Source organism: Ambystoma mexicanum, chromosome 9, assembly GCF_040938575.1.
Source record: "Ambystoma mexicanum isolate Mex_15411 chromosome 9, UKY_AmexF1_1, whole genome shotgun sequence".
NCBI lineage: Eukaryota > Metazoa > Chordata > Amphibia > Caudata > Ambystomatidae > Ambystoma > Ambystoma mexicanum.
Window position 1 is genome coordinate 540544403 of NC_090931.1, and position 26556 is coordinate 540570958.

General features: G+C 46.4%; 1 protein-coding gene across 1 annotated transcript in view; it reads right to left on the reverse strand.

The window, feature by feature from the left end:
* LOC138488252 (uncharacterized) overlaps nucleotides 1-26556 on the reverse strand; it is a 2582589-nt gene that overhangs the window by 73485 nt on the left and 2482548 nt on the right. Inside the window, exon 29 of the mRNA XM_069615092.1 lies at nucleotides 6398-6598. Coding sequence (XP_069471193.1) covers nucleotides 6398-6598 — 201 coding nt within the window. The remainder of the gene's footprint in view (nucleotides 1-6397; nucleotides 6599-26556) is intronic.

Here is a 26556-nt window from a genome sequence, read left to right on the forward strand (position 1 = left end):
ATTTATAGCATTCTATAAAAGTTAGAATAATCCATCTTGAAATGGTTTGTTTTGTAATTGGCAACCCTAATTTGTGCCCTGCATATCCCACAAACAATTGGTCCGCTTGTCTGTTAATGTAAAAGCTTAAGGCACGCCTTGGATCCAGCCTGTGTAATCTCTCTTCCTCTTTCCCTGGATGGGGAGGAGGATAGAATGAGGGTAAAGTTATTTTCTGAGTAATGTGGAATTCAGAGACCACCTTTGGGAGAAATTTGGGCTTCACTTGTAAAACAACCTTGTCTTTATGAAAGATTGTATGAGGAGGTTTGCAAGATAGAACTTGTAATTCGCTCACTCTTCTGGCGGAAGTTAGAGCCACTAGAAAGACTGTTTTAAGAGTGAGAAATCTTAATGAACAGGAATGAAGTGGTTCAAAAGGAGTACCCATCAAAAACTTCAAGACTAGATGTAGGTCCCACAATGGAACTTGAATAGGCTTTGGGGGATAAACATTAGTTAATCCTTTCAGAAACTGGATTACAAAGGGTAATTTGAAATATTAAGGCTCCTCAGCAGTACGCTTAAAGATTGACAGAGCTGCGAGATAGCCCTTGATCGTACTAACTTGAAGACCTGAATTTGCTAAGTAAAGCAAGAAAGATAACAGCATCAGTGTACTACATGAAAAGGGTTCAATATTCTTTTTTCTACACCAGCTGCAAAAATCTTTCCAACGGCAATGGTATAAAGTCTTTGTTGCTGGCCTTCTGGCTGAAAGCAACACCTCCATGAAGTCATCTGGGAGATCCCAATCCTTGTATCTCAACCTTTCAGAAACCAGGTGTGAAGGTTGAGGGTTCTGATATCTGGATAGAGAACCTGAGCTCCCTTCTGCGACAGAAGATCCTCTCTTTGCGGAAGACGAATCGGAGGACAGATGAACATGTCTAGAAGATCCGGGTACAACGTTCTCCTGGCCCAATCTGGGGCAATTAGGATCATGGGTTTCCGGAATCTTCTCAACCTCCTGATCATTTGAGGAATGACGGGGACTGGAGGAACCGCGTATAGAAGTGGATAATCCCAGAACACTACGAACGCGTCCCCTAGAGCTCCTCTCGGGGGAAATTCACTTGAGCAATACTAATCACACTTCCTGTTGATGCTGGTGGCGAACAGATCCACTTGAGGGGTTACCCAAAGGGCAAAGTTCTCTTGAAGAGCTTTATGAGCTAGTTCCCACTCGTGAGAGACTGTGCTCTGCCTGATCAGAGCGTCCGCCGTCAAATTCTTCTCTCCGGCTAGGTGAACTGCCGACTGAGAGATTCCTTCTTGTATTGCCCAAAACCAAAAGCAGCATTGCCTCTCTGCACAATGGCAGTGACCCTACGTTTTTGTTGAGGTAGTGCATGGCCACTGTGTTGTCTGTCATTATCAGGACATTCTTTCCCTGTACTGATGGCAGAAAAGCTTTCAGCACTAGTCTGATCGCTCTTAGCTCCAATAGGTTGATGTGTAGTCTAGACTCCGATGGAGACCAACGACCAGTGATGGTCAAGTCGTTGGCATGGGCTCCCCACCTTGTGAGTGAAGCATCCATGACTACTGTTACCTCTGGCCATGGTTGCCAAAACTGTTCTCCTTTTAAGATGTTCTCCTGACAGGCCCACCAATGAAGGTCTCGAGCCACTCTGTCCGGGACTTGTAGGAGATCTGACATTTTTCCTGAGAATTGTGACCATTGGGTCCTTAGCGCCCACTGGAGGGATCTCATTCGCAGGCGAGCCTCTGGCACTAGGAAGATGCAGGATGCCATGAGACTGAGCAACCTCAAAAAGTTGAAGGCCGGTAGACGTTGGGCATTTTGAAACCTGGTGACCATCTGTAGAATATCTTGAGCCCTCACCTCTGGTGGCAAGGCTTTTCCCAGGGATGCGTCCAGGACTGCTCCAATGAACTGGAGCCTCTGTGATGGTATCATTTGTGACTTCTTTAAGTTGAGGGAGAAGCCCAGGTTGTGAAGGAAGTGGCAAACATAATCTAGGTGGATCTTAGCTTGTTCTGGGGATACTGCTCTCATCAACCAGTCGTCCAGGTAGGGGTAGACATGAATCCCTTCCCTCCTTAGACTTGCAGCCACAACCGACATTAGCTTGGTAAAGACCCTCGGGCGGAGGTCAGCCCAAATGGCAGAACTCGAAATTGATAATAGAGTTGCCAATTGCGAACCTCAGGTGTTTCCTGTGTTTGAGATGGATTGACACATGAAAATAAGCTTCCTGAAGGTCTAGAGATACCAACCAGTCCTGAAGCTGGAGGGCCTGAAGGATCTGAGAAAGGGTTACCATCTTGAACTTGTCTTCCTGAGGAATTTGTTCAATTCTCGCAAGTCCAAGATGGGTCTCAGTCCTCCGTCCTTCTTTGGTACTAGAAAGTAGGGGGAATACCAACCCTTGTTCCTCTCTGCTACAGGTACCGGTTCTATGGCACCTTTCTCTAGCAGGTCTGAAATCTCCTGCATAAGGAGCGGGTCTGGAAGCTTCAAAGATTTGGTCCCTGGTGAATGACTCTGAGGAAAGTGTAGGAAAGGCAGGCAGTAACCTTGGGCAACTGTCTCCAATGCCCAACCATCTGATTTAATAGCCTGACAGATGTTGAGTTAACCTGCCCCCTACTGGTGTCTTGTGAGGGGAGACCTCAGAGGGGTTTAGAAGCGGCTGACGCAGATGCTGAGGGTAAAGTAGCACTTGCTGATGCAGATTTTGTACCTTTACCCCGTCCACCACGGGAGAATCGTCTCTGGCCCCTTTGAGCTGGCTGTCCTCTGCCTTTTCCGAATGCGGAGTAAAAACGAAAGGACTTACCCCTCCAGGATATACCTGAAGGACGATTTGGAGTTTGCCGGATTGCAGCCCCAAGGGATTTCGCTGCTGCTTTGGATGTTTGCAATTTCTCCAGGCTGTCATCAGCCTTCTTTCCAAATAGAGAAGTGCCGTCAAAGGGCACATTTAGAAGTGTGGCTTGCACAGCTGGAGCAAACCCAGACTTCCGCAACCATGCAAATCTGCGTATTGTGGTACTTGCCGCTATGGCCCTGCTGATACTGTCAGCAGAGTCAATGCCTGTTTGAAGGGACTCACAAATTGCATCCTTTCCATCCCTGATGATGTTTAAGAATGCTTCCCGTTCTCCTCCTTCTGGGAGACAGTCAGCAGCAGATGAAGCACACTCCCAGTCTGTGGCTGAATCTTGCTAGCGTGCAAGTGGCGTTGGTAGATTTAAGCGCCATACTACATGCCAAAAAGACTTTTTTTGACATGGCGTCAAATCTTTTATCATCTCTGTCTTGTGGAATGGTAGGGTATGCCGACTTACTGTTTGATGAAGTCGCTGCCTGCACAACTAAACTCTCCGGAGTTCGATGCTTGCTTAGATATTCAGGATCTGAAGCTGATACTCTGTATTTAGCAGAGAGTTTTTTATTTATTGCAGGGATAACTTCAGGAGTTTCCCAATTTGCAGATATTTTTCTTTGCAGAGCAGCATGAAAAGGAACAACGGGGTCTTCCTGGGGTCCTTTATCCAATATATCAGTAAGGTCATCTCGCTGAAAACAAGGAGCAGGTGTAGTCCACCCCATAAATTCAATTATTCTAGCCATAAGAGCCCTATACGGTATCTCAGCATGTTCTCCAGGGTCTGGTTTAGCAAACTCTACTTCTGAAGAAGTATCTATACCATTTGCCTCATGTAGAGACTCCTGAAGATCTTTTAACCTATTTTCTTCAGAGATTAATTCCTCTGGGATGAGTATTGTAGTCCTTTGCAGACCAAAATGCGTCTCATTGTCAGAGTCCTCCCCTTCCTTATATATGGAGGACAAGGCTCTAAAGTAATCAGACCTAGGATATGGTGTAAACCCCATTTCTAGAGAAGAAGGAGCCAAATGTGTTGTTACTGCCTGAGGAAACGTTGTGGTTGTCGACGTGGACATCATAGGCTTCGACAATCCTGAAAAGGGCGTTGAAAACGTCGGAAAAGGCCTCGATGAACTCGAGAGGATCGGAATCCTACTCGGCACCGTCGAGATTGTCGATGGCGCTCTCGACGTCGTGGTCGGGGCTTTCGACATCTCTACTGCCTGTGACATAGTGGCAGTTCTAGGCAGTTCTAGGCTTGTCCTTTATCGGGGTCGACAACGGCGTCGAAGACGGCGTCGATGAAACCGATTTATGACGCAGATTTGTGAGTCGAAGGAATCTTCGACAACGGCGTCGACGATGTAGTCTTATTGCCTTTGCTCGAGGGTTCATTGTGCTCTCGAGTATTTTTACTCGCCGGGTTCAATGACTCGCAGCGTTTTGATTTTTCGGGTCTTTCACCCAGGTTATCACCCTTAGACGTCTCCGAGGGGGTCGAGGCCGCTTTCTCGAAGACGCTAAGCATTTTTTTTGCGGAATTCCTCCCACTTAGCCTGAGAGCTGTGTTTCGTTGGGCAGGTAACCCTTTCTGGGGAACTAGAGGAAGTGGAAGGAGGAGATCTATGACGCCTCTTTTTGGAGTGTCTTGATCTCGAAGAATGATGGGAACCGCTTCGAGATTTCGAACAGAAGTGTTTCTTTTGACAACGAGGAGACGAATGCCTCGAGTCAGCCGAAGAAACTTTTGAAGGGGTAGAAGTTTTAAAAGCCTTACCTCTTTCTAACTTCCCCTTACGCTCCGTCAAAGCTTTCGCCGTCATGGACATACAGTCCTCACACTCTGAACAGTGATGCTCCGATCCTAGGCACCACAAACAGATCCTGTGAGGATCCGTTAAAGACATTTTCTTTCCACAGTCGCAACATTTTTTGAAACCGGACCGAGGAGTCGATGGTTCGGATGAAGATGCCATCGTGTAAAACCAAATATCTTTCGAAGAATAAGAAGGTTTTTATGAAGAAAACAAACCGAGCGTTACGTTTCCAAGGCACACGAAGCGCGGAAAAACGGAACTGAGCAACGGACGCTGCACAAGTCTATTTACACTCAGGATGACATCGGCGCCGATACGGAGGGTGTCGAGGGACACCGTCTCGAGGGATGTCGACACGCTGAGCCCTCTACTGAGAAATTTCCGAGGCCAGCAAGCTGGAATGGATTATATCAAAGATAAGGAATACGTCGGAGGACACAATCCCTTCGAAAAGTATATTTGCCCCAAAGAGGTGACACTTAGTTGTGATTTGTGATTGTGATTAGTTTGAAAGACAATCACTTCATCCTATTTGCATCACTCAGCTAAAGAGTGCACTGCATTGTACTTTTGAGTTAGCATTTATATAGGTATTCAGAAGTGATGACATTGCACTGGAGTGCTTTGTGATCTTGTACCAAACGGTTCTGAGAAAGTGTCTTCACTAGCAGTGACTTTCTTGACAAATGGAAATATCAGTAATTAATAAATGTAGTGAAGGCGGGAACACAATTATCTGGTCTTCCAGTTAACCCAATTCTAAACACGTGTATGTCAGTGCATGGTTTATTTTCAGAAATTATAATTATTTTTTCATTCCAGCTCCACCAATAACGTGTGTGCCTGATTCCAAAGCACTTAAACCTTTTTTTTCTTTTTTTCGCAGAGATATACTTCTGGGTGGTGAAATGTGCACATTTTAGAAGGTCACAGGAGGTCAAAGCCCTGTCACTGCCAGAAGCAGACCTCAGTAAAGTAATTGCATGGAGATGAAAGGTTTGTTTTGCAAGTGATGACCTTTTTTCTTAGCCTACCCTGTTCTCGGCCTCAAGGGCTTGTTATTTGTTTGCAGGCCAGTTGACAGCTCTAGCTCCTCCTTTCTGTGCCTGCTCCCTAAAGTTCTTTCTTGTCCAATGCCTTTCCCCGGGTCCTTACTCTCCCACCATCTGCCCTCCTCTCCCCATACCTACCTTATCTGCCCTGCCAACACAATCTTCCTCCTCACACCCGGCTGCTACAGACAACGACAAAGGACTTGCTTCCGAACCCCGCATTGCATCTATCATGGGGTGCATCTTGCACTGGTTAATCCTTCGCTTTGATGAAAGGGTGTATGTCCCTTCACCAAAGCAAATATTTCCCCTTTTCTCCATAAAAACCACCACTAATAGATGCCATTAGCACCTGGCGCACTATGCCAGTGTGCTAATCGCATTGCATGGGCGGGCTTGGACATTAGTGCCCCCCATCCCTCGCCAAGGTCCCTGCTTCAGTCTGGCATACTTTAGCTCCAGCTGGTGGCCCGGAAATAGCCAAGCTCCCCCGTGAACTTGGGTGTTAATGCGACTTTACAAAACACACACATGTGCAAGTATGCATGCACAGCTACAGCTGTGATGAGAGGCTGCTTGTAGCATTTATGCACGAGTGGCCCTGCCACTGATCCAGGTAGATACTTACTATCAGACTGTAAAAAGTATTTCCCATTGCCTCTTCGTACAAGCGCTCCTGCTGCTGGTATTGTGGGCTGTTCCTCTTCAACTTCTGAAACTTTTTATCCATGCTCTGCAGAACCAGCTGAGACAGTTCTGCGCCTTTCCTTTTGGATCGAGTTTTCAGGAATTTGGCTACCTTTCCAAAAGTGAGAAGGTCCTGGATCTCCTACGTGGGGAAGAGAAGGGCATTGGTTTGAATTACATGTAGTGCAGCAACGAAGGGGGAAGCAACAAGCACAATGATTAGGCTACAATGCCCTGAGTCTACCACTGTAACATCGCAAAGAATCTCATTAACTTGAAAGAGGAATAAAGATAATTAACTATTGAGGTCACTGTCAAAAGGACTTGGGGAAACTGAGTTAGTATATTGCAGCATGTTATTTCAAATGTCTAGCTACACCTATAGCATACTGTGCAACAAGCAACTATGAAAAGAAATGCATTGATAAGATGGGGAGATCCCACTTACATTACAGGAATTCAAGGCCAACAGCTCTCTTAAGGGGATCGCTTTCATAAAATACAATTAAGATACTGGATGTCTCCCAAAGAAGTTGCCACAGGTGGAATTAGAATTCCGATGGAGTTGAAACTGTCATTTGCTGAAGGTGTTTCATGTAACTGCATGGCCCAATGCTATAAACCTCTTGAAGCTCCTACCAAATTGAAACTCAGCCATATATGTTGGGAATTATTATCTCTGAGTAGTCATGGACCTACATATTCAGAAAGAGCACATAAAAGATCAAGGTTCAGAACCATTAAAGAGTGTTCCTGGTACATGACTCCACAGAGTTTCAATGGAACATTGCAAGAATCTTCTCCTAGTGTTGGAGGGAATGTGGGAAACTTTGTGTATGTGTGTTAGAGCTATTCCCATGCACAGGGGGTGATGGGCCACATTAAAGATACCCTGGAAGTGCAGCTTTCCTTAGGTCCTTTGATAATTGCACTTGGGAACAGGGACGAGGAAGGGATTTATTTAATGGTGGGCCCAACTGCTTCTCTGATATCTCATGTGTTGAGTGCAGCACTCTTAACCTTAGCTCAGCTTAGGAATGTTATCTTCACAGGGTGGAAACTCTCACCATGGAAAAACCCTCAACGATGATCTCCAACAAATTCTCCAATTACCTCAAGACTTGGGCCCCACTTGCACACTACATGAAAGATCGAGAACACTACCTGTACAGACCTATGGTGTTAAAGAATGTTTCGCAACAGTGTGGTTTGCATGTATTGCCCAAATACTATTTGATTTGGATTTTTGTCATGGGGGTGAGAGGGTCCAGGTTGGCTGGGGCTAAGCAGTACACCTGGGTGCCTACGTGACCATAAAGTGTGGTGGCATGATTTCCGAGTCTGATCCCTTTTCACTTTTAATTGATTCCTTATTTTATTTTCCTTGTTGCTTGATTGATGATTCAATATGGATAATAAATGAAAATGCAGTTTTTTTTTTAAACAGGTTTCATTGATTTTCCAAACCAAACAACAATACAAACCAAACACGCAGTGCATTGTACAATAGTTCAATTGTTCGTTACTTAATCATGTTCACTGCTCCCCCATCCCACCCCCCTTATGAGTCTATTTATACCTTGCACTCTGTATTTGCTGCCCGTGGCGGGGTATCGCTTCCCATGGATTCTGTCAGATCTTGTATCGTCCCAAATAATTCTGCTATTAATGGTTTCCATGCCATCAGGGTTCCCGCCTCCTCCTCCCCCCCTGCGTTACTCGCCTCTTGCCATACTATCGTTTCGGCCTCTGCCCATTTCTGCAACTCCCTCCACTACCCCTCCACCACACCTCCACTCGTGGCTTGTGACACGTTTTCCATCCCATGGCAATCCTTTTTGCAAGCACGTATGCTAAAACTTTCAATTTTCCAACATGTTTAAGTTTCTGTGATCTGGGGAACCCTCCCAGCAAGCAGGCCCAGGCTGTGTCTATGATGATCATAACCCCCTTTTCCGCTAGTTTCTGTGCCACTTCACCCCAGAAACACCCAATTACTGGGCATGACCAAAACATATGTGTCATGTCAGCCTTTTCTTCGTCGCATTTGGGGCATGCCTGTCGACCAGCCTTTGCAAACCTGGATATCCTCAGAGGTGTCATGTATGCTCTGTGTGTCACATACAATTGTATTTGTTTTAGTCTCGCATTCCTAGACACCTTTTGTGGTATCACAGGGCACGTTCCCACATCCCATCTTCTATCGGGGCTCCAACTTCCGCTTCCCAGTCTAGTCTCAATTGTGTCAGCTCCTTCCCGACCTTATTCATCACCATCTCATACAGTCTAGAGATCTCATGTCCCCCTTCAGATATGTCATATATTGCCCCCATGATAGCATCCGGTTCTTCTCCCAATACGGTTTCAGGCCACGTGTTCCGAATTTTCCGTACCACTCTATGATATGTAATATATTGGCCCGTATGTAGCCCTGTTTCTTCTCCAAGCGCTTTGAAATCCTTAATGGTTCCCTCTTGCCATATATCCCCTAATGTCACCAACCCCACCAATTCCCAGTGGGTCCTAATGATCACCCTCAGCTGCCTATCTTCCCCTGCCAATGCGACCAGCGGTACCTGCTGGGAGCACGGGAATGGGTTCTCCATCATCCGGCATGCTCTACGCAACATTTTCCACCCAAGCATCATCATTCTCGAGTGCCCTCTCATTTCTGACTCAGGCAGCCAGATCATTTCTTTCAAGTGGAATGGGGCGCAATCATGCCCAAACAACCTTAGTTCAGGGGTTGTTTCGTCTGAGAGCCATTTGGCCACATATTGTAGCTGACTCGCCACATAATAAACCTCAAAATTAGGCAGTTTGATCCCCCCTTTTTCATAAAAGTTCTGCAGCTTCCATAACGCCACTCTGTTTCGAGTACCGTGCCACAGGAAGTCCCTACACATACTATTCAGTTTAGCAAAAAACTTCTTAGGTATCATATATGGAATATTACTAAAGTAATGCAGGAGCCAAGGTAGGACCACCATCTTCAGCATTGCACCTCGTCCCATCATTGCTAGGGGCAACTTCCCCCAGAAGTTCACATACATTTCTCGATTTTCACAATAGCTACCTCAGTGTTGTGCCTATGCTCCTCTTCTACCGTGTGGTACACATCCACCCCAAGGTATCGGAGAAAGAGCTGACCGCCCACGCTATTTGTAGCACCGGTAACCGTCCCACAGGGGGTCTCTCATAGCTGCCCAGCGGAAAAATGCTGGATTTCTGTGGCTTAACCGCTATCCCGGACAGCCCCGCGTACCTCTCCATCACCTCCAGGATGTACTTCCGGGTACCTCAAGTATAGTAACAAATCATCTGCATATAGGGATATCAAGTGTCGTTCCCCCCTACCTCAATACCTATTGTATCATATTGTTGCCTGAGGTATATTGCTAGGGGCTCCAGGGCTAGAATGTAAAGCATCGGGGACCAGGGGCACCCCTGCCTAGTGCCTCTACTAAGTTGCCACTTTTCAGATATCACTGATCCCGTTCGAACTGTAGCTAGCGGCTCACTATATAACATCTTCGCCCACCGAATGTAACCAGGCCCTATCCCATATCCCTCCAGGGCCCCCAGCAGCCATGGCCACTTGACCGAGTCGAAAGATTTTACTGCGTTTAGAGACACAATTGCCATTTGTCCATCAGTCTTACTACCCCATTCTATCACCCGTTGGAGTCGTCTGTGATTATGGGTTATGTTCCTATTTGGGACATAGCCCATCTGGTCAGGGTCTATCAATTTGCTAATTATTCTTTGCAATCTGTTTGCCAGGACAGCCGTCAGTATTTTGCTATCCTGGTTTAGCATCGACAAAGGTCTGTATGAGCCGCAGCTGTGCCCTGGTTTGTTAGGTTTGGGAAGCGGTATTATAATCGCCTCTCTGAGCGACTCCGGCAACCGTCCTATCTTATAAGCTTCATTGAGCATTTCTAACATTGGAGGGAGCACTTCCTCTCTGTATACTTTGTAAAATTCACTCGGGAACCCATCCGCCCCCGGGGTCTTGCTAGTAGGCAACTGTCTCATCACTTCTTCTAGTTCTTCCAGAGCGATTGGTGCATCTAGCTCCTCCTTCTCTTCTCCACTTATCTTAGGCAGTCTAATGTTTCCGTTATCTCCTCTCAGCTGCAGCCCTCCTCATCCTCATACAGCATTCTGTAATAATCCGCAAACTCTGTGTTTACTCCTTCCTGGGTGTCCACTACCTCACCATCTTCCCTAGTTATCGTTCTGATAGGAGTTCTGGGAGTTTCGCTCTTATATAGCCACGCTAAGAGGCGTCCTGTTTTATCCCCACCCGCATGCTGTCTCTCCATGTATTTTTTATAATTGAAGTTGCAGAGCCTTTCCCAGTGCTCCACACATTCCTGCTGCAGTTTAAGTGTCAGCTCCATATCCACGCTTCCCCCCTTTAATGCTCTTTCCAGTTCCCCTTCTGTTCTTTGTAGGTCAGCCAGGATCCCGCCTTGCAGACCCTTTGATTTAGCTATAGCAACCCCCCGCATCACCACCTTGAAGGCTTCCCATTGCGTGCTTGCCGAGTCAACGCTACCCATGTTCACCTCAAAGTAGTTAATGATCTCTTCCCTCATGTCCTCTCTAAAAACTGGGTCCTTAAGCGCCTCTGCTCGGAGTCACCACGTCGGAATCTGTGCTCTCGGGGGCAGTATTGCCACCCGAGGACCAGCGGCGAGTGATCCGAAAGGACCCTCGCCTTATATTCTATCTGGGTAATCTCTGTAATTACATCCGACGTGACAAAAACATAGTCCAGCCTCGTGTGTAGCTGCTGCGGGGCAGAGTAGTGTGAATATTGCCTCTCTTGGGGGGAATTTTGTTCTCCACACATCTGCCAGACCAAAGTCGTCTAACAGTGTTCGCAGTGCTTTAGCCGCTGGGGCGGGTCTGTTAATTTTGTCATCCGATCTGTCTACCTTGGGGTTCATCACACAGTTAAAGTCCCCGCCCCAGATCACCGCACTACTCACACACTTACTAAGGTTAGTGCACAGAGTTCTAAAATATGTTGCCGTGTTTTGGTTGGGGGCATATGTATTTACGATACTAATCTCTTTATTCTCAACCAGCCCCCTCAATATGACTAGCCGCCCATCCGTCTCCGCCACTTCCTGCAATAGTTGGAACGCGACATGCGGCGCCACCCAGGTAAGTACTCCTCTAACATAAGCAGAGTATGATGAGCCCACCACAACCCCTTTCCATTTCTTTACCACCGTCTCCATCTTTTCCCATGTCAGGTGCGTCTCCTGCAACAGTGCAATATCTATCTTTTGCCTTCGCAGATACAGCATGACCTTATTCCTTTTCAAATAACTATTAAGTCCCCTGACATTCCACATAATTATTTTCAGCTCACCCATGGCTCGTTAAAGATCCTCCTCCTAACCTCTAACCGATCCCTCCCGCCCGCGCAATACAGATTCATCCATCCGGCTCTTCTATGTAGGCTCATATTCAAACTAAAACTCCCAACAACTACATACACACCAGACTCCCTCCTTCCCACCCCTCCCCCCTCCCAACCCTTCCCCAACTAAACCCCCCCTAACTGTCGCCCAGCTCCATCCCTGGATCTCAGGCACCCCCACATCTAACCCTGTCTCGCACAAGCCTGTGCTCAGGGCTCAGTAGGGTAAAGTCGCCCTAGTGGCCACTCAACTACCAGTTCTCAGGGGTGGGTTGCTACTGTCCCATTACTCCTAATTTCAATTTTACGCTTCATGTTAACACTATGCAGCTTCTACAAGCATTTTATCCACTATATTCCAGTCCATGCGGAGCACAAGTCCCGAATGTTACACAACGTCCATTCGGTCTCACTATTCCCCCCTCCCACTTACCCCCACAATGTTCAGGACACAGGCTCTTCAGTTGTCATTTTCCTGACGATCTCAATCTGCCTCTTGCTCTGGGCAACCCTGCAGGTCCAACCAGGACCCTCGTCCTCCGGTGTGTCAAAGAAAAATGCTTTGCTCTTGTGCAACACCTTCAGTTTAGCCGGGTACAGGAGCATATACTTAATGCCAGCCGCACGCAGCCTCCTTTTGACGGCCACATAGCTATACCTCTGCCTCTGCACCAGCATCGTGTAGTCCGGGTACGCCGTGATGTTGGTGGATGCTTTCTATATTGTACCGCCCTTGCGGAAATATTCCAGGATCTTCTCTTGGTCTTTGTAGTTCAAGATCCTCGCAATTATCAGTCTTGGCGGGGCCCCAGGTCGTGGTTTTATCATTAGGGCGCGATGCGCTCGCTCCACCGTCAACCCCTGTGAGAGCTTGCCTGCTCCTATTTCCTGGGGTCCTGGCCTTCCTCCCCCTCCGGCAGGCCGACCACCCGTATGTTGTTTCTTCTCGCCCTTCCTTCCGCCTCCTCCACACGGTTTTCAAGATTAGCAACTTGCTGTTTTAGCACGTGGACCTCTTTTGCGTTATTAGTGCCGACTTCTGTATAACATCTTGTCGTAGCAGGGTTAGCTCAGTCCCTACCGCATCAATTTTATTCTTTAGGGCTGTCCGCCAGTCCACCATTATCGAGCCCCATTTGGTGCTCATTTCTGTTATGGCTGCCAGGATCTGATGCTTGTATCTGTCAGGGGCCTCCTCAGCAGGAGTTGTGACCGTGCTCTGCGCAAGTGTTTTAGGGATACTCTGCGCTTTTGCATAAACCTCCATTGTGGGTTGTTTGGTCTTGGTCCTCAACCCCTTCGTCGACATAGCACCACCCTTCTTGCGTGTCTGAATTTGACTATGTGCTGTTGTTGTGACACTTCCAGTTTCTTAAGTCGTTGGGGTAGCAATCTTCCAGCTTGCTTGTGCTATGGCGCGCGCAATAGCTTCTAGGTGGATTGTGTCCTCCCACGTTTATTTTACATATGCAATTCTTGTTGGCACATATAATGCAGGAAGAGTTTGAATGCACCTCTGAGGTTTATATTAAGCACGCTTATCAACTGGTCATTTGTTCATCCCTTGTAGCCACCCTGTGCGACATCAAATGGTACAATAGTGCTCAATTGCACAGGTCGTTTGCAGCCTGCCAGTGCGTTCTCCTTCAATCGTTCCGCTGGACCACTTGGGACTGTTCTCGATCCCAGTCCACTATTATGTGCTCTGTGTCTCCGCCGACTTGCGCATATGTCGGTGAGCGGGCCAGTTCATTATCATATCCTACGGGGGCAGCCCCTGGTGTACAGATCGGCTCTACGGAGCTTTTGTTCAAGGCAGGCAGCGCCCACTTGGAACGTTTCTGACCCGCTCGGCGGGTCACAGTGTGTATTCGCCACTGCAGCGGCTCTTCGTGCTGCAGGGCCTGGCTGCTCCTAGAACCTCCAGCACCCCCCGATGCCCACACAATCTTCCTTTGATGTTTTTTACGGGTGCTGTGCACTGCGGTCCCATCACACACCGCAGGCGGATTCCAGCTCGCCCACACGCTCGGTGCGCTCCCGGTAGATGACCGGGGTTCCAGCTGCACCAGCGGGGGCCCCTTGTTTTCAAAAGCCGCCGGAGCCGCACCGCCTTTACTTATGATTTATGTGCCCTGTGCCTCCTCCGACTTGCGCATATGTCGGTGTGCGGTCGCGGGCCAGATCATTACCATTCCCTGCGGGGGCAGCCCCCTATGTGCAGATCGCCTTTACAAAGCTTTTGTTGGAGGCAGGCAGCGACCGCCTCAAACGTTTCCGACCCGCTCTGCGGGTCACAGTGTGTATTCGCCGCTGCAGCGGCTCTTCGTGCTGCAGGGCCTAGCTGCTCCTCGCGCTTCCAGCACCCCCCCAACGCCCACACAATCCTCCTTTAACTGTTGTTACGGGTGCCGTGCATTGCGGTCCCGTCACACTCTGCAGGCGGATCCCAGCTCGCCCACCCGCTCAGTGCGCTCCCGGTGGATGACCGGTGCTCCAGCTGCACCAGCGAAGGCCCCTTGTTTTCACAGCTACCCGATCCGCACTGCCTTTGCATATGAATCCAAATAGTTTAATCCGCAACTGTAGCCATCGGCTGGGGCAGCTTCTTCATTACTGGGATGCACGTCTTGGGAGTCCTTTGTTCTCGACCGCCGCCATCTTAATGTTCATGTTGCGGCTGGCCATAGGATAAAATGCATCGATTCGCCCATTCCAGAACTCGGGACACGCTGTCGGCCTGCACACGTTCTGCTCAGCACATTCACAATGTTTAAAGTTGCATTTAAGTGAAAGAAATATACATTTCTCCATCGGATTAGTTCGCCGGATCACGAAGCTCACGGAGATCACAGCCTATTCCATGGCTGCCTAGCCACCCCCCCCAAATGCAGTTTAAATAAACACAAACCGCTTTTTCCCCATGCTCACAAGACGTCACTCAGGTATACTTTGCTTAATTCTCAGATTTTATTTTTGTATAATGCTTTTAATTAGTGAAAGCCAATGTAGTGCAATTTATTTGCCTTTGGGGAAGCCTACCCCTTCTCTTTCTCTCTTCCCCTTCCATTAAAAAAACTGCAAGCCAGCCAACATTTTAAACTGCATGTAGGGGGCGACACTTCCATAGTATCTCAGATGTTACATGTCCAGGTTTCTCATACCGGTTTACTGTGCATGCCCTGAAAATCAGGGTTCAAAGTACACATTGTGGGCCATCCAGCCGAGCAGAGTCGATGGACCTTGGACAATCATGCCTTGGCCAAAAAGAGTGCTGCATATCCGAGTGGGCAAACATTATATTAACTGAGTCTCTATTCAAGGGCTAAGCAAAATGACACAGCGAAGAGGAAGATGTGAATCCTGTAATGTTTATGGGTGCAGGTCGGAAGTACCCATGTACTTACTGCTGACATGCTTTGTACGGGTTTGGCAGAAACACTTGGCAGTGCGTTATCCGAAAGATGAGGACCCAAAATCTGACAGACAACAGCGCTTTGGGTCTAGTTCACCGCTGGTGTGGGTGATCGTTGGGGGGTAGTGTGAGAGGGCTAAAGAGGTGAGCAAAGACAGAGCTTGATTAGTGTTGATGTGCTGAAAGATAGGCCTGTAGGGGCCGTCTGCGGGATATTTGTGTGTGTGTGTGTGCACGCAGTGTTAAGTGGTAGATCTTAGAAAGCAGCTGGTTATAAAGGGTGATTAAGGAGTAAAGGCAGCAAAAAGGCAAAGTAACCTGGTGTCCCATCTGTACTCCTACCACTGGCCACTTGCAGACACGTCTTATTCCACATTCTCATATTGCCAATGTCAATTCCGGTTGGTCTCTGTTTCTGTCTCTCTCTCTGTCTGTCTCTCTCTCTCTCTCTCTCTGTCTCTCGGATACGTGTGACGAATCTTAGGGTGTCCTCACTTCTTTCCCCAATATATCCTCCTCCCAGGTGGCCAGGGAAAGGCTGTCACTATCGGATCCTGACCCTGGGGGTGGATATGCGAGGGAGGATCACCTCAGTGGAGGAGACTCGGGGAGTGGGGATGAGGTACCCTCACATGAGACACAGTATACCCCATTTCCCTTTAATAATGAGTTCAACATCCCCCAAGCCTTTGTAGGCTATCACCAGTCCCTATTTTTCCAGTAGATCTTCTCCCAGTTAACACCAGGCAGTTACTGGGACGAGGAAGAGACCAACCAGAGCCATACATCCTCCATTTATTGGCTCACACATACACACATACACCAGTTGTGTACTGGGACGAGGAGGAGGCAAGCAAGACCAATGCAGAACCTCCATTCGGCAATGAGCGGTCTAGTCCTTTTCGGACCAATCAACCTGACGGGAGGTTTAAAAGCAGGAAGTATGGCGAAAATAGAGTCTGCTGTGGAAGCAGGTCTATGGACTGCTGGACGAGAGCAGATCTGTCGAGGAAAGGGGCATAGCAGACAGGGTGCTCAAGGAACCCAGAAAAATGCCGAGTGTATGCAGCGGGAAGTGAGGATAAAGGAAGCTGGAGGCCTGTGGTGGAATACAGAAAAGGAACCAGTGTGACAAGGTGGCAAGTGAGGCCCGAGCTGCGAGAGACACATCGGTGGTGGGAGCGAAGCAAACGGAGAGCCACTGTGGATATGGAGCAAGGCGCTGCACAAGAGAGCGAAAGCTTGTGGCAGCCCAAAGCCTCGCTGAAAAGCCAGAAGCATCGACCAGTGAGCCAGCCCAGGAAGGGGGACAACGGGACGACAGGCGAGCATGTAAGACTTATAAGAAAGTTAATAAATACCGATCTGAATGAAGCAAGCATTTTGAATACCGATTTAAATTAAAGCAAACATTTTGAATACCGATCTGAATGAAAGCGAGCACAGTTGAATACTGTTATGAATGAAAGCAGCTTTGTGGAATCATACGATGAAAGGAACTGTGTAGCTTTAGAGAACAATCATTGGCAAGAGCCATAAGGACATAAGAGAGTATGTGAAAGTGGAACAAGTGAATGGTGGCAAAACAAGCAATGGTAAAGCATCATGAGGATGTGAAATGAGAATAAACCAAGCACCATGTAGAGATGAAACATTGGCACCATGCATATAAAGAAGGAGCAAGTTAGGTGTGCCGATTGCGTGACTTGCAATGGGTGGACTGTGTGGTCCAACAACTGCGCCTAACCCAAGTACGCCGATTTATGGAAACGCCACTTAAAAGCACCACAAAGAAGTTTGTGATTGATTCTAAAGGACATCTTCTGTGATTTGAAATTAAGGAATTGAACTCTATGAAATTAGTGAAAGGTAACCAAGCCAGAAGAGCTCTGAATTATCCCAAGGAATTGTGTTGTGTTGGAACGGTTGAAAGACTTGAAAGTATGGGGAAGGGACCCCCCTTTTGCACTGTGAACTATTTAAACCTTGGGGAACGAAAACCCTTTGAAAACCAAGAGCAGTATGAAGCTCTGAACCTTTATTTTAACACTTATCATTTTGAGGCTGACATCCCTACGAATTGTTTACAAACAGATGTGAGGGTGTGTATAGGTTTTGGACACAGAAAGACATTTGTTTTGAACTTTCTAACACATACTATCCGTAGTTGTATTTATGTAGGGAACTCCCACCTTAGCATAGGGCAAGTGAGGCTTTTTTACAACCTTCTTTTCTTTTGAATACAAGTTTAGAGCCCAAACTTTAATTGTGTTGTCTGTCTGCTTCATGATGTCTTCACAAATGGTGTCAGAAGTGGGATGCGGCTCAACGGATACAAGTTGGGGAACCAAAATGTTTGAGAAGATAAGTCCCAAAGCGTCAGACCACTCGGTAGGCACAGAAGGCTCTATTGGGTTTGATATCTGCAGCAGTAGGGAAGAGATTATTCCCCAGGTGAAAGAAGACTAATACCTACTGATCTAGTCTTGATTCTACCCCCCACCCACATACATACATCAGATTGGCTCCCAAGTCGGTGGTTAGCATGGAAATCTGGAATGTAGGTGCTAACCAGACTTCAGGGGAGAAATAAAGGTGTTACTACAAAACCATGGGAAAGATCTCTTCCAGGTCAGTGGGATAAAACAGTACAGGGGGTACTCGAAAGAACAATGTTTCCTAGGGTAAAGGAACAGGCTGGAAAAGAAGTAACAGAGTGAGGCACCTGAGGAAGCTGACGAAACACGTGACACCCCACAAAAACCCAAGCCCAGAAGGGCTATGGATGAAGAACCAGAAACTCTTCCCGACCTAGCCTTTGCCCAAAGGAATGACCCACCGTTAGCTGAAACCTTCCTGGAAATCATACTAGAATGAGAAGGCTGTGAGAAAGGAGGACTGTTTTTCTTGATCATGGGTTGATGTACAGGGGAGACACCACTTCAGAGGGCATGGTTAGAACACAATTAGTTATACCCAAGAGTCATAAACAGGTTGTCTTGGAAATAGCCCACTCCCATCTGAGGGACGGTCACTTAGGGCAGACAAAAACCCAAGCACAAATCCTCAACATATTTTACTGGCCCTGAATTCACACTGATCTTAAGACCTTTGTGCAGTCTTGTGCAATCTGCCAAAGGACCAGCACTCATATGCCACCACCAGTACCCTTACAACCACTCCCAATCAATGAAGTTCCGTTTTCTAGAATTGGCATGGACAATGTAGGCCCCCTGGAAACATCGAAGTTGGGGAACAAGTACATACTAATAGCATATTATGACACACAGTATCCAGAAGCCTTTCCCCTTAGAATTAATACCACCCAGCAGATCCTGAAAACCCTACTCTTCTTCTTTTCGAGAGTAGGGTTTTGCAAAGAAATCTTAACAGATCAGTGCTCTACATTCATGAGCAAACTCATGGGGAAAGTGAAACAACTATTACATAGTACCACCTTAAGAACTTACTTCAATATACCATCCCCAGACAGATGGCATTGTGGAAAGGTTTAATAAGACCCTAAAAACTATGTTACGGAAACTAGTGGAACAAGACAGAAGGAAATTGGGATCAGATGGTACCTTGGGCTTTATTTGCTGTTAGAAAGACCCACCCAGGCTTCTATAGGATTCTCCCCATTTGAATTACTTTGCAGGTGGGAACCCCAAGATATCCTGGATATGTTGAGAGAGACCTAGAAGGAAAGAAAGGAAGCCCCAACTCCACTCTCCCAAACTCCCGACCGTCTAAAAGAACACATGACTGTAGTAAGATCTATAGTCCAAACCCATATGGCCAAGGCACAAGAACAGCTGAAAACCTCATACAATCGAAAGATCACCTTAAGATCTTTCTCTGTAGGACGAATAAACTAATATCCAAATGGCACAGGCCTTATGAGGTGCTAGAACAGACAGGACCCTGTAACTATAACATTTCCTAACCTGACCGCCTATTGAAAACCCAGGTATACCATATCAACCTTTTAAAAGAATGGAAAGAAAACCCTACAGAGCCCACTACCACCATTCTGTCATGCTTATTACCTGATGACAAGCAGATGGGAATGTAATTGTGTGAAGGATCTGTGTATGTAAGGTGTTTTAACTACAATCAAATAAATAATGGAAATTCTTTCATAGACATGTGTCATGGGAACATTTTAATTGTTATTAGCAAGACCTTAAATAATGTTACATGAGAGAGTCCATAATTATTGTTCCTCTGTTTGAAAAACAGTTTAAGAGTACATAACTAATGTATATGTGGTTCTAAATGTGTATAGTCTTTGTCTAAAAGGCTAAGCACTATTGTAAGGCGCTTTTGTTATAGAGGTTGTTAATCCCTCTTATTCGAATTGTACATGTATTACTGCTTTATGCCTTTAAGAAATTGATCATATTTTTGTATTGTATTATTTTCATGGATGCTAACTTGATGTAACGTTTATGAATTTTATTATCTGAAATAAAGAATCAACTACTACTATAATACTTCCCAACCTGACCGCCGACTGAAATCCCAGGTATACCATATCAACCTTTTAATAGAATGGAAAGAAAACACTACAGAGTCCACTAACACGATTCTGCAATGTTTATTTGCTGATGACTCTGACAGAAAGGTACTTATACCTCCTGAACTTAGTAATAACCAGAAACAAAATCTCTATGACATACTCCTCCAATTTACTGATGTATTCAAAGAGGAGCCAGGGAGAGTGAAAGGAATATGCCACTATATTTGCACCCTTGAGGGCAAAGTGGTACACCTAAAACCCTATAGACTACCCGAGGCAAGGAAAGCGACCATCATCCAGGAGGTTAAGCAGATGCTTGAAATCAATATTGTTGATCCATCTAATAGCCCCTGGTCTTCCCCCATCGTATTAGTGGCCAAACCCTATGGGAGCTGGAGATTTTGTATTGACCTCAGGAATGTCAAAGCCATATCTGCCTTTGATTCCTACCCGATGCCCCGTATTGATGATTTAATTGATCGGCTTGGCAACGCTATCTTCTCGCTGTCTATCTTTCTACCATAGACCTTACAAAAGGCTATTGGCAGGTTTCATTGTATGGTCCTGATAAAGAAAAAACTGCCTTTGCCACACCCCTAGGTGTGTTCCACTTTAAAGCCCTCCTATCTGGACTACATGGGGCCCCCACATCATTCCAACGGTTAATTAATAAGATCTCACAACACTACTCTGATATCTGTGTGGTGTAAGGAAGGCATGCTATCAAACAGTGAAGACAGACACAAGTGATCATAGTTCAAGGGTGTTTATTGAACTTCAAATGGGTTGGTTGAACACCTCTCTAAACCTAAATATAAGGATGAGAGCAAGCTACGACCATCAAATAATAATAATTTGTCACAATATAAGGGCCTTTTTTAATAAACCTATTGCCAATCCTTACTTCTAACTTCTAAATACAAAAGGGTGTGGGACAATGGTGTATGTAAGAGAAAGGTGTTCAAGAAATAATAAGTCAGGACAGTGGAGCAGTTGGCTTCCCTTCAGCTGGGAAACGTCCTTATCAGAGATGGACTTTATGGCGCAAATGGAAAAGACAACGTTCTACTGCACATTACTTCTACCAAGATGGGGGCCGCCTGCCCCTTCGTTGTGGACTCCATCGCATGGTTTAGTTGTTACTCAAGAGGGCACTCCGCAGATGCCGGTGACACTAGTGGGTCCGAGGAGCTCCGGCTCATAAGGAACACGGAAACGAGAAGTGGATGCGTCGCTTCTATTTTCTGTGAAGCCTTGACATGCTACTAATTTCTCTTTTCTTTCTCTTTCTTCTCTTTTTTGGTGTAACCGGAGCCCGTGGAGCTCTGCTCACTCTCAATTCTCCCTTTCGCTTTGGATTCGAGCGTTCTGATGGGTATTGCCGGTCTTGCCCCTTTTCTTTTCATCCTTTTGTTATTTCCAGTTTTCTGCCCTATTATTCTCCATATCCTTTCTCCCTTTTCTTCTCCTGGCTTCTCCCTCTCGCTTCCTACTACCTTCCACGCCATTTCCACTGCTCCAGCTCTGACTACTGCTGAAGCCCCGAACATATTGTACCAGAATCCTTCATAGCCTACACCGAAGTTTCTGCACATCCCGGATCCTTCCGCTTCAGGGTTTTTTCTACCCCAAGAGGGTTTTTCCCTGCTGGCATCCCGGAGGATCCTCCAGTTCTCTGTTTCATTCAGGACCTCGAGGGTTTTCAGGGCTGCTCTGTGCTATCGTCCGTCTCACTATCTGAAGACAAGGTCAGTGCTTACACGTTACACCTTCCACATGTTTTCAGCACGGGGCAAGTGCGAGCTTCGCACACACTCTGGCTTCTTGGCCACAAGGTAACAGTTCAAATCATATGTATCAGAACCTTCCGCCCAAGTATCTTTCCGATTGACAGTCTCGTATTGCAGAGCGCCTGATGTAACAAACAAAACACAAAAGTTCCTTTCCTTTGTCAGGGTTTCTCATTCACAAGTTGACAAATGGTCGCCCTCGTTCAGGCTCGGACCTCGGGTCCCCCTCGTTCGGGCTAGAATCCTCTTCATATGGATCTCCCTCATTCGGGCTCGGATCCTACACTCTTGATATCATAATCAAAGACTTTCGAATGTGCAATGGGTTTTGTTTAAACCGTTGCAGGACCACTTCCATTCACTTCACACAATTGTATTTCACATCAATATTCTACTATCGTTTCCCATGGCGGGATACCTTACAGAGACCTTTGATTAAGCACATTCACAGTGCCGGACCAAGCTGTTTCGTGCTCTGAAACACTTGTGTACGAGCGCGATATAAATAAAATATCATAATATCATATCATATTGTATCTTTCCTTCTTAAGTTCAAACATTCATCAGCAGTTTAGCTTTACTAGCGCCTTTCATCACATGCGTTTAACAATGTTCGGTCCAGCGCTCGTTGTACACTGTTGCCGTTTGCAACCTGGACTTCAACAGAGACTGGTCTTGCATCGATCTCCCCAACTCACCGGCTGTGTTGATCTGTCGCTTCTTTTTTCTTGGATTTAAGGACGATACCACGGCACCTGCTGCTCCTCCCCACCTTGGGTAGTTACGCGGGAGGGTCCTCAGGATCTTCGACACTCAATGCAAGATTCTTCAGTCTGGTTTCCTGGCCTTACGCTTTCTGCCTTGAAGGTTTCTTGAAAGTAACAGCGTCTTACCGAAAAGGTAAAGGGTCATTTCCTTCTTATGAACCCTTCTTGGTTTGCCGTCTTTCTCCCTATGTTCAGCTGCCGACTCAAAACTGTTGTACCTTTGTGTGCTTTGCCTCGCTCAGAGTGTGCTCTCGTGCTCCACCTTTTATTCGTGTGGGGAAGTTTAATGGAAGTCAGGTGTGAGTGATTGTCAGTAATTGCCAGACATTAGTAGTGGGACATGCCAGGTACACAGGTCGGGTGTGAGTCTGTTTTCTCCCAGAGTGGGCTGTCCATGTGAAACTGTTTGTGCAGGAAAAGGGGGGCGGGAGTAGAGTTTCCATATAGGATGGGGTAAAGGTGTTACAGGAAAGAGAGGGATACCGCATCTTGCCATTTGGTGTCCCACTCCCACTCCTCAAAGACCCCTCACTCAGGTGATCCGCCAGCACTGGTCCACCTCCAGGGTCTGGATCCAAAGGCGATGACCGTGCCCTCGCCACCTGAGAGATCCGTTGGGACTAGCAGGTGAGACACCTTCTGGTTTCTCACAGTGGTCTACATAAATTACATTGTGATACACAGTAAGACCTGGGAAGTTCATGTCTGTCACCTCTATACGGTCATGAGAGTCTTGAGAGCAGCAGGGTTAACAGCTAATCCCAAGGAGTGTAAATTGGCTAAATTTGCAGTAAAGTACTTAGACTTTTTTTGTGTGAGGAATAGCATCATACAGCCACAACAGGAAAAGGTTAAAGCAGTCCTAGACACCCCTATATCAAGAACCATAAAAGATCTTAGGGCTTTCTTAGCATTGATCGACTATTATCGATGTTTCATCCTAAATTTATCGAGTGAAACTGCTAGACTCACTGACAAGTTGAAAAATGCAGAACCCCAGAAGATCAGGTGGAATGAAGATCAGAAATGTTATAAAAACTTGAAAGAAGCCTTTGAGGAGAAGGGTGCCAGGCTGTCTTGTGGCACGTGTTTGCTATCTGGGAGCGGTTACGATTTGTGGCCATGCCCCATTTGTGGTCAATGCAGGTGGAGGAAGAGGTGGGGCACTACAAAATCACGAGCCATCAGCCCTTGGGGCGAAGCCTGTGAGGAGAAGGGTGCCGGCTGTCTTGTGGCTGTCTGGCGGTGGCTGAGTTATTATTGACAGTGATTGCAGGCAAAGGACTTGAGCTGCCTTCACGCAAGTTGCACAGTGAGAGTGGGTGTAGATGATATGCTATGGCAAGCCCCTCGGGATCATAGTCTTCTGTGAGCAACCCGCTTTTGATGTACCTGTGAAATAATATCCTATAAGCTTGCACATGTATGTGGAGGCTTGTACTAAAGGAGCCTGTGGAAGGTGTGTTTAACTTGCAGCGCATCCTGGGTATTGATGTTTATTTTTGACACACAGAGCTCCTGTGGAGTGCCATTAGGCTAACAAGTGCTGTGAGATAAAGCATACAGTTTGATCCTAAGACTTGGGAGTCTAGGAGCCCCGATCTGCTTAACGCCAGATGTGCTTGACTCTCCCACCAATATACAAGTTGAAAGACGAAGAAAGGAAAGAAGGAAGTCCACAACCTTGTATGCTTGTGAGGGATAAGGGGGTGGAGTCAGACTCAGGCAGCTCCTCAAGCCAGAGTGTCCCCTCTCATAATGGTTTATGTCTGTGGAATGAACTATATTTAATGGGTGAGGTATTAATATATTATATTTAATATGATTTTTTATGTCAGTGAAAGTACACATTTATTATCACACAAGCTTATATAATGATATGATATGATGTGGCATTTATAACACGCCTGTACACAAGTGTTTCTAGGCGCGACAAGACAAGAAGGGGGAAACAAGGGGAGGACAAAGTAACGATCTTACAAGGCCTTGTGCCATTCAGATCGAACAAGTGCGGGAAAGAGGGAAGGGGAGAAGCGCCAGGGGAAGGGGGAAGTGCAGTTAACTCACAAGTGCAGCCAGCGGGTGGCTCTTGAATGCAGAGAGAAAGGACTGTAGGGTTGCAGATGCAGACCCTTAAGTGCTGGGGAGCCCGGAGGCAGTGCGAGGGCAACTGGACATGAAGGAGCCTGGACCCGAGTTCAGAGGGTGACAAGCGGACTAGTGCGTTGAGCAGTCATGTGCATCAGCAGGGGAAAGGAGGAGAGAAAGCGGAAGCGAACAGGAAGGTCTTGAATTGCTTCCGGAACCAGAGGTGGTTCTGCTCAAGTTTGAGAGAGGCAGGGAGGCTGTTCCAGAGAGAGGCCCTAGCCAAGGATATAGATCTGCTCCCAACTCTCTGCTTAGAGAAGTGTCTGACCCACAGAGAGTTGGAGGTGGATGAGCAGTATTTTAGAGTGTTTAAACCGTGTTTTCATATTTATATATGATTAATTCTTTAGATTCTTCGAATTATTGGTTGATTCTTAATTAATTCGTCATCAAGTATTAGTTATTTTCTATTGTGCATTTTCCAAAGTGGGAAGTGGTACATGGTATCAAACTGATTATAACAAAAAATGGGTAAAAGAAAAGCAAACTATAGGTTGGAAGAGGCTAAATACAATAAATTGACTAAGTGTGGCTCGTCGAAATACGGGCTTACACTCGCAGTCATTACTTGACAATTATTTGAGGGATACATTAGGGAAATTGGATGAAAAATTATGAATGTCGAAAAAGAACTAATGGCAAGTAGACTATGTTTGTCCAATGCACAAGATGCTGTCCCCATATTATAGCTTTCCCAGTTGAACCAATAGGGAGCAAAGATGATGACAGTAATGGAGCGAAACAAAACGATGCATTGGAAGCTGTGGATATAGCCTCTCTAGTATTGTATTGCAATGCCCTAACTGACGAAATAGATGCTTTAAGAGGGGTGAACGGATCGGATCAGCAGGATGGTTCTGTTCCCCCCCACCCCCGGAAACAGTTAATACATGAGACACGATGCAAAATAGGGTCAGGGCAAGCGGAATCATATCGGAGCTTGCAAAGGAGCAAGCTTCAGATACAGAGCATTTGAGTGATGGCAGCTTGATGGAATCACCTGACTCAAGTTTCTGCCCAGGAGGCTAGTCTAATAGCTGTAAGTACAACAGTTGTTCAGTTTAAGGAATGTGTTGGGAAGATAGTAAAGGATTCCTTGCAGCCAAGATGGGATTTCTTAAAAAAGTTTAAAACAACATTATTTACCTTCCTAAATGTTATGGATGATATGGTTAGCCAAACAATGAAAGAGGCAAGTGGTTTGAAAAATATACTAGGGGGTGTAACATCTCAAGCAAGCACAAATACTGTGAACCATGCCGTAAAAAAGTTTAATATCGTACGAAGTGATAACATTGACAGTACATATTCAGCCATCCCTAAAGAGCATACCCTAGTGGTTCCTTTGCAGCGCATAAGAGTGGATGAGGTGCCTTTAGGCAGTAGGACACCTATATCAACATCAAGGGAAGGCCTTTGAAAAAAGCCTTGTAATTTATGGTACACGCTGATATGATGCATAGGGTACGATCTCAAGTCATTAAGAATATAAAATTGGTATTAAACCTCCTGCCAGCAGCATCTCCTTTGGTGGGAATAATGGTGGTGTTCACCCACTACCCAATGAATCCTTTGAAACCATGGCCTCACTGATGAATAAAGCTGCCCAATGGATAAATACGCAATTATATCGGCCCAAAATGAACCCCGGGTCAATTATAATGGCTAGGCGGGTGGGGTGGTTCGGGGTGACAAACAAATCTGTTGATGGTGATTGTGTTGTTGTGTCTTTTGCCTCTCCTCTAGTGGCAGCTCATGTACTGGGCTCTAACTTGGTCCACCCGTGAAGAGACTTCATATAGAATTCCCCCCATATCCTACTTTTACCCTGACACCACTTTGGCGCGTGATGGGCATGCTTCCATGATAGGACACAGCAGAGGTGATCCACCTAGTGGGCATAATGGACATTTTAATGAAAAAGCAAGTTATTGCCAAAGAGTGGATTAATATGGGGGTGGGGGGAGTGTAATGAGCCAGTAGTGCAACGTAATACTGCACTACCCAATAGATTCAAC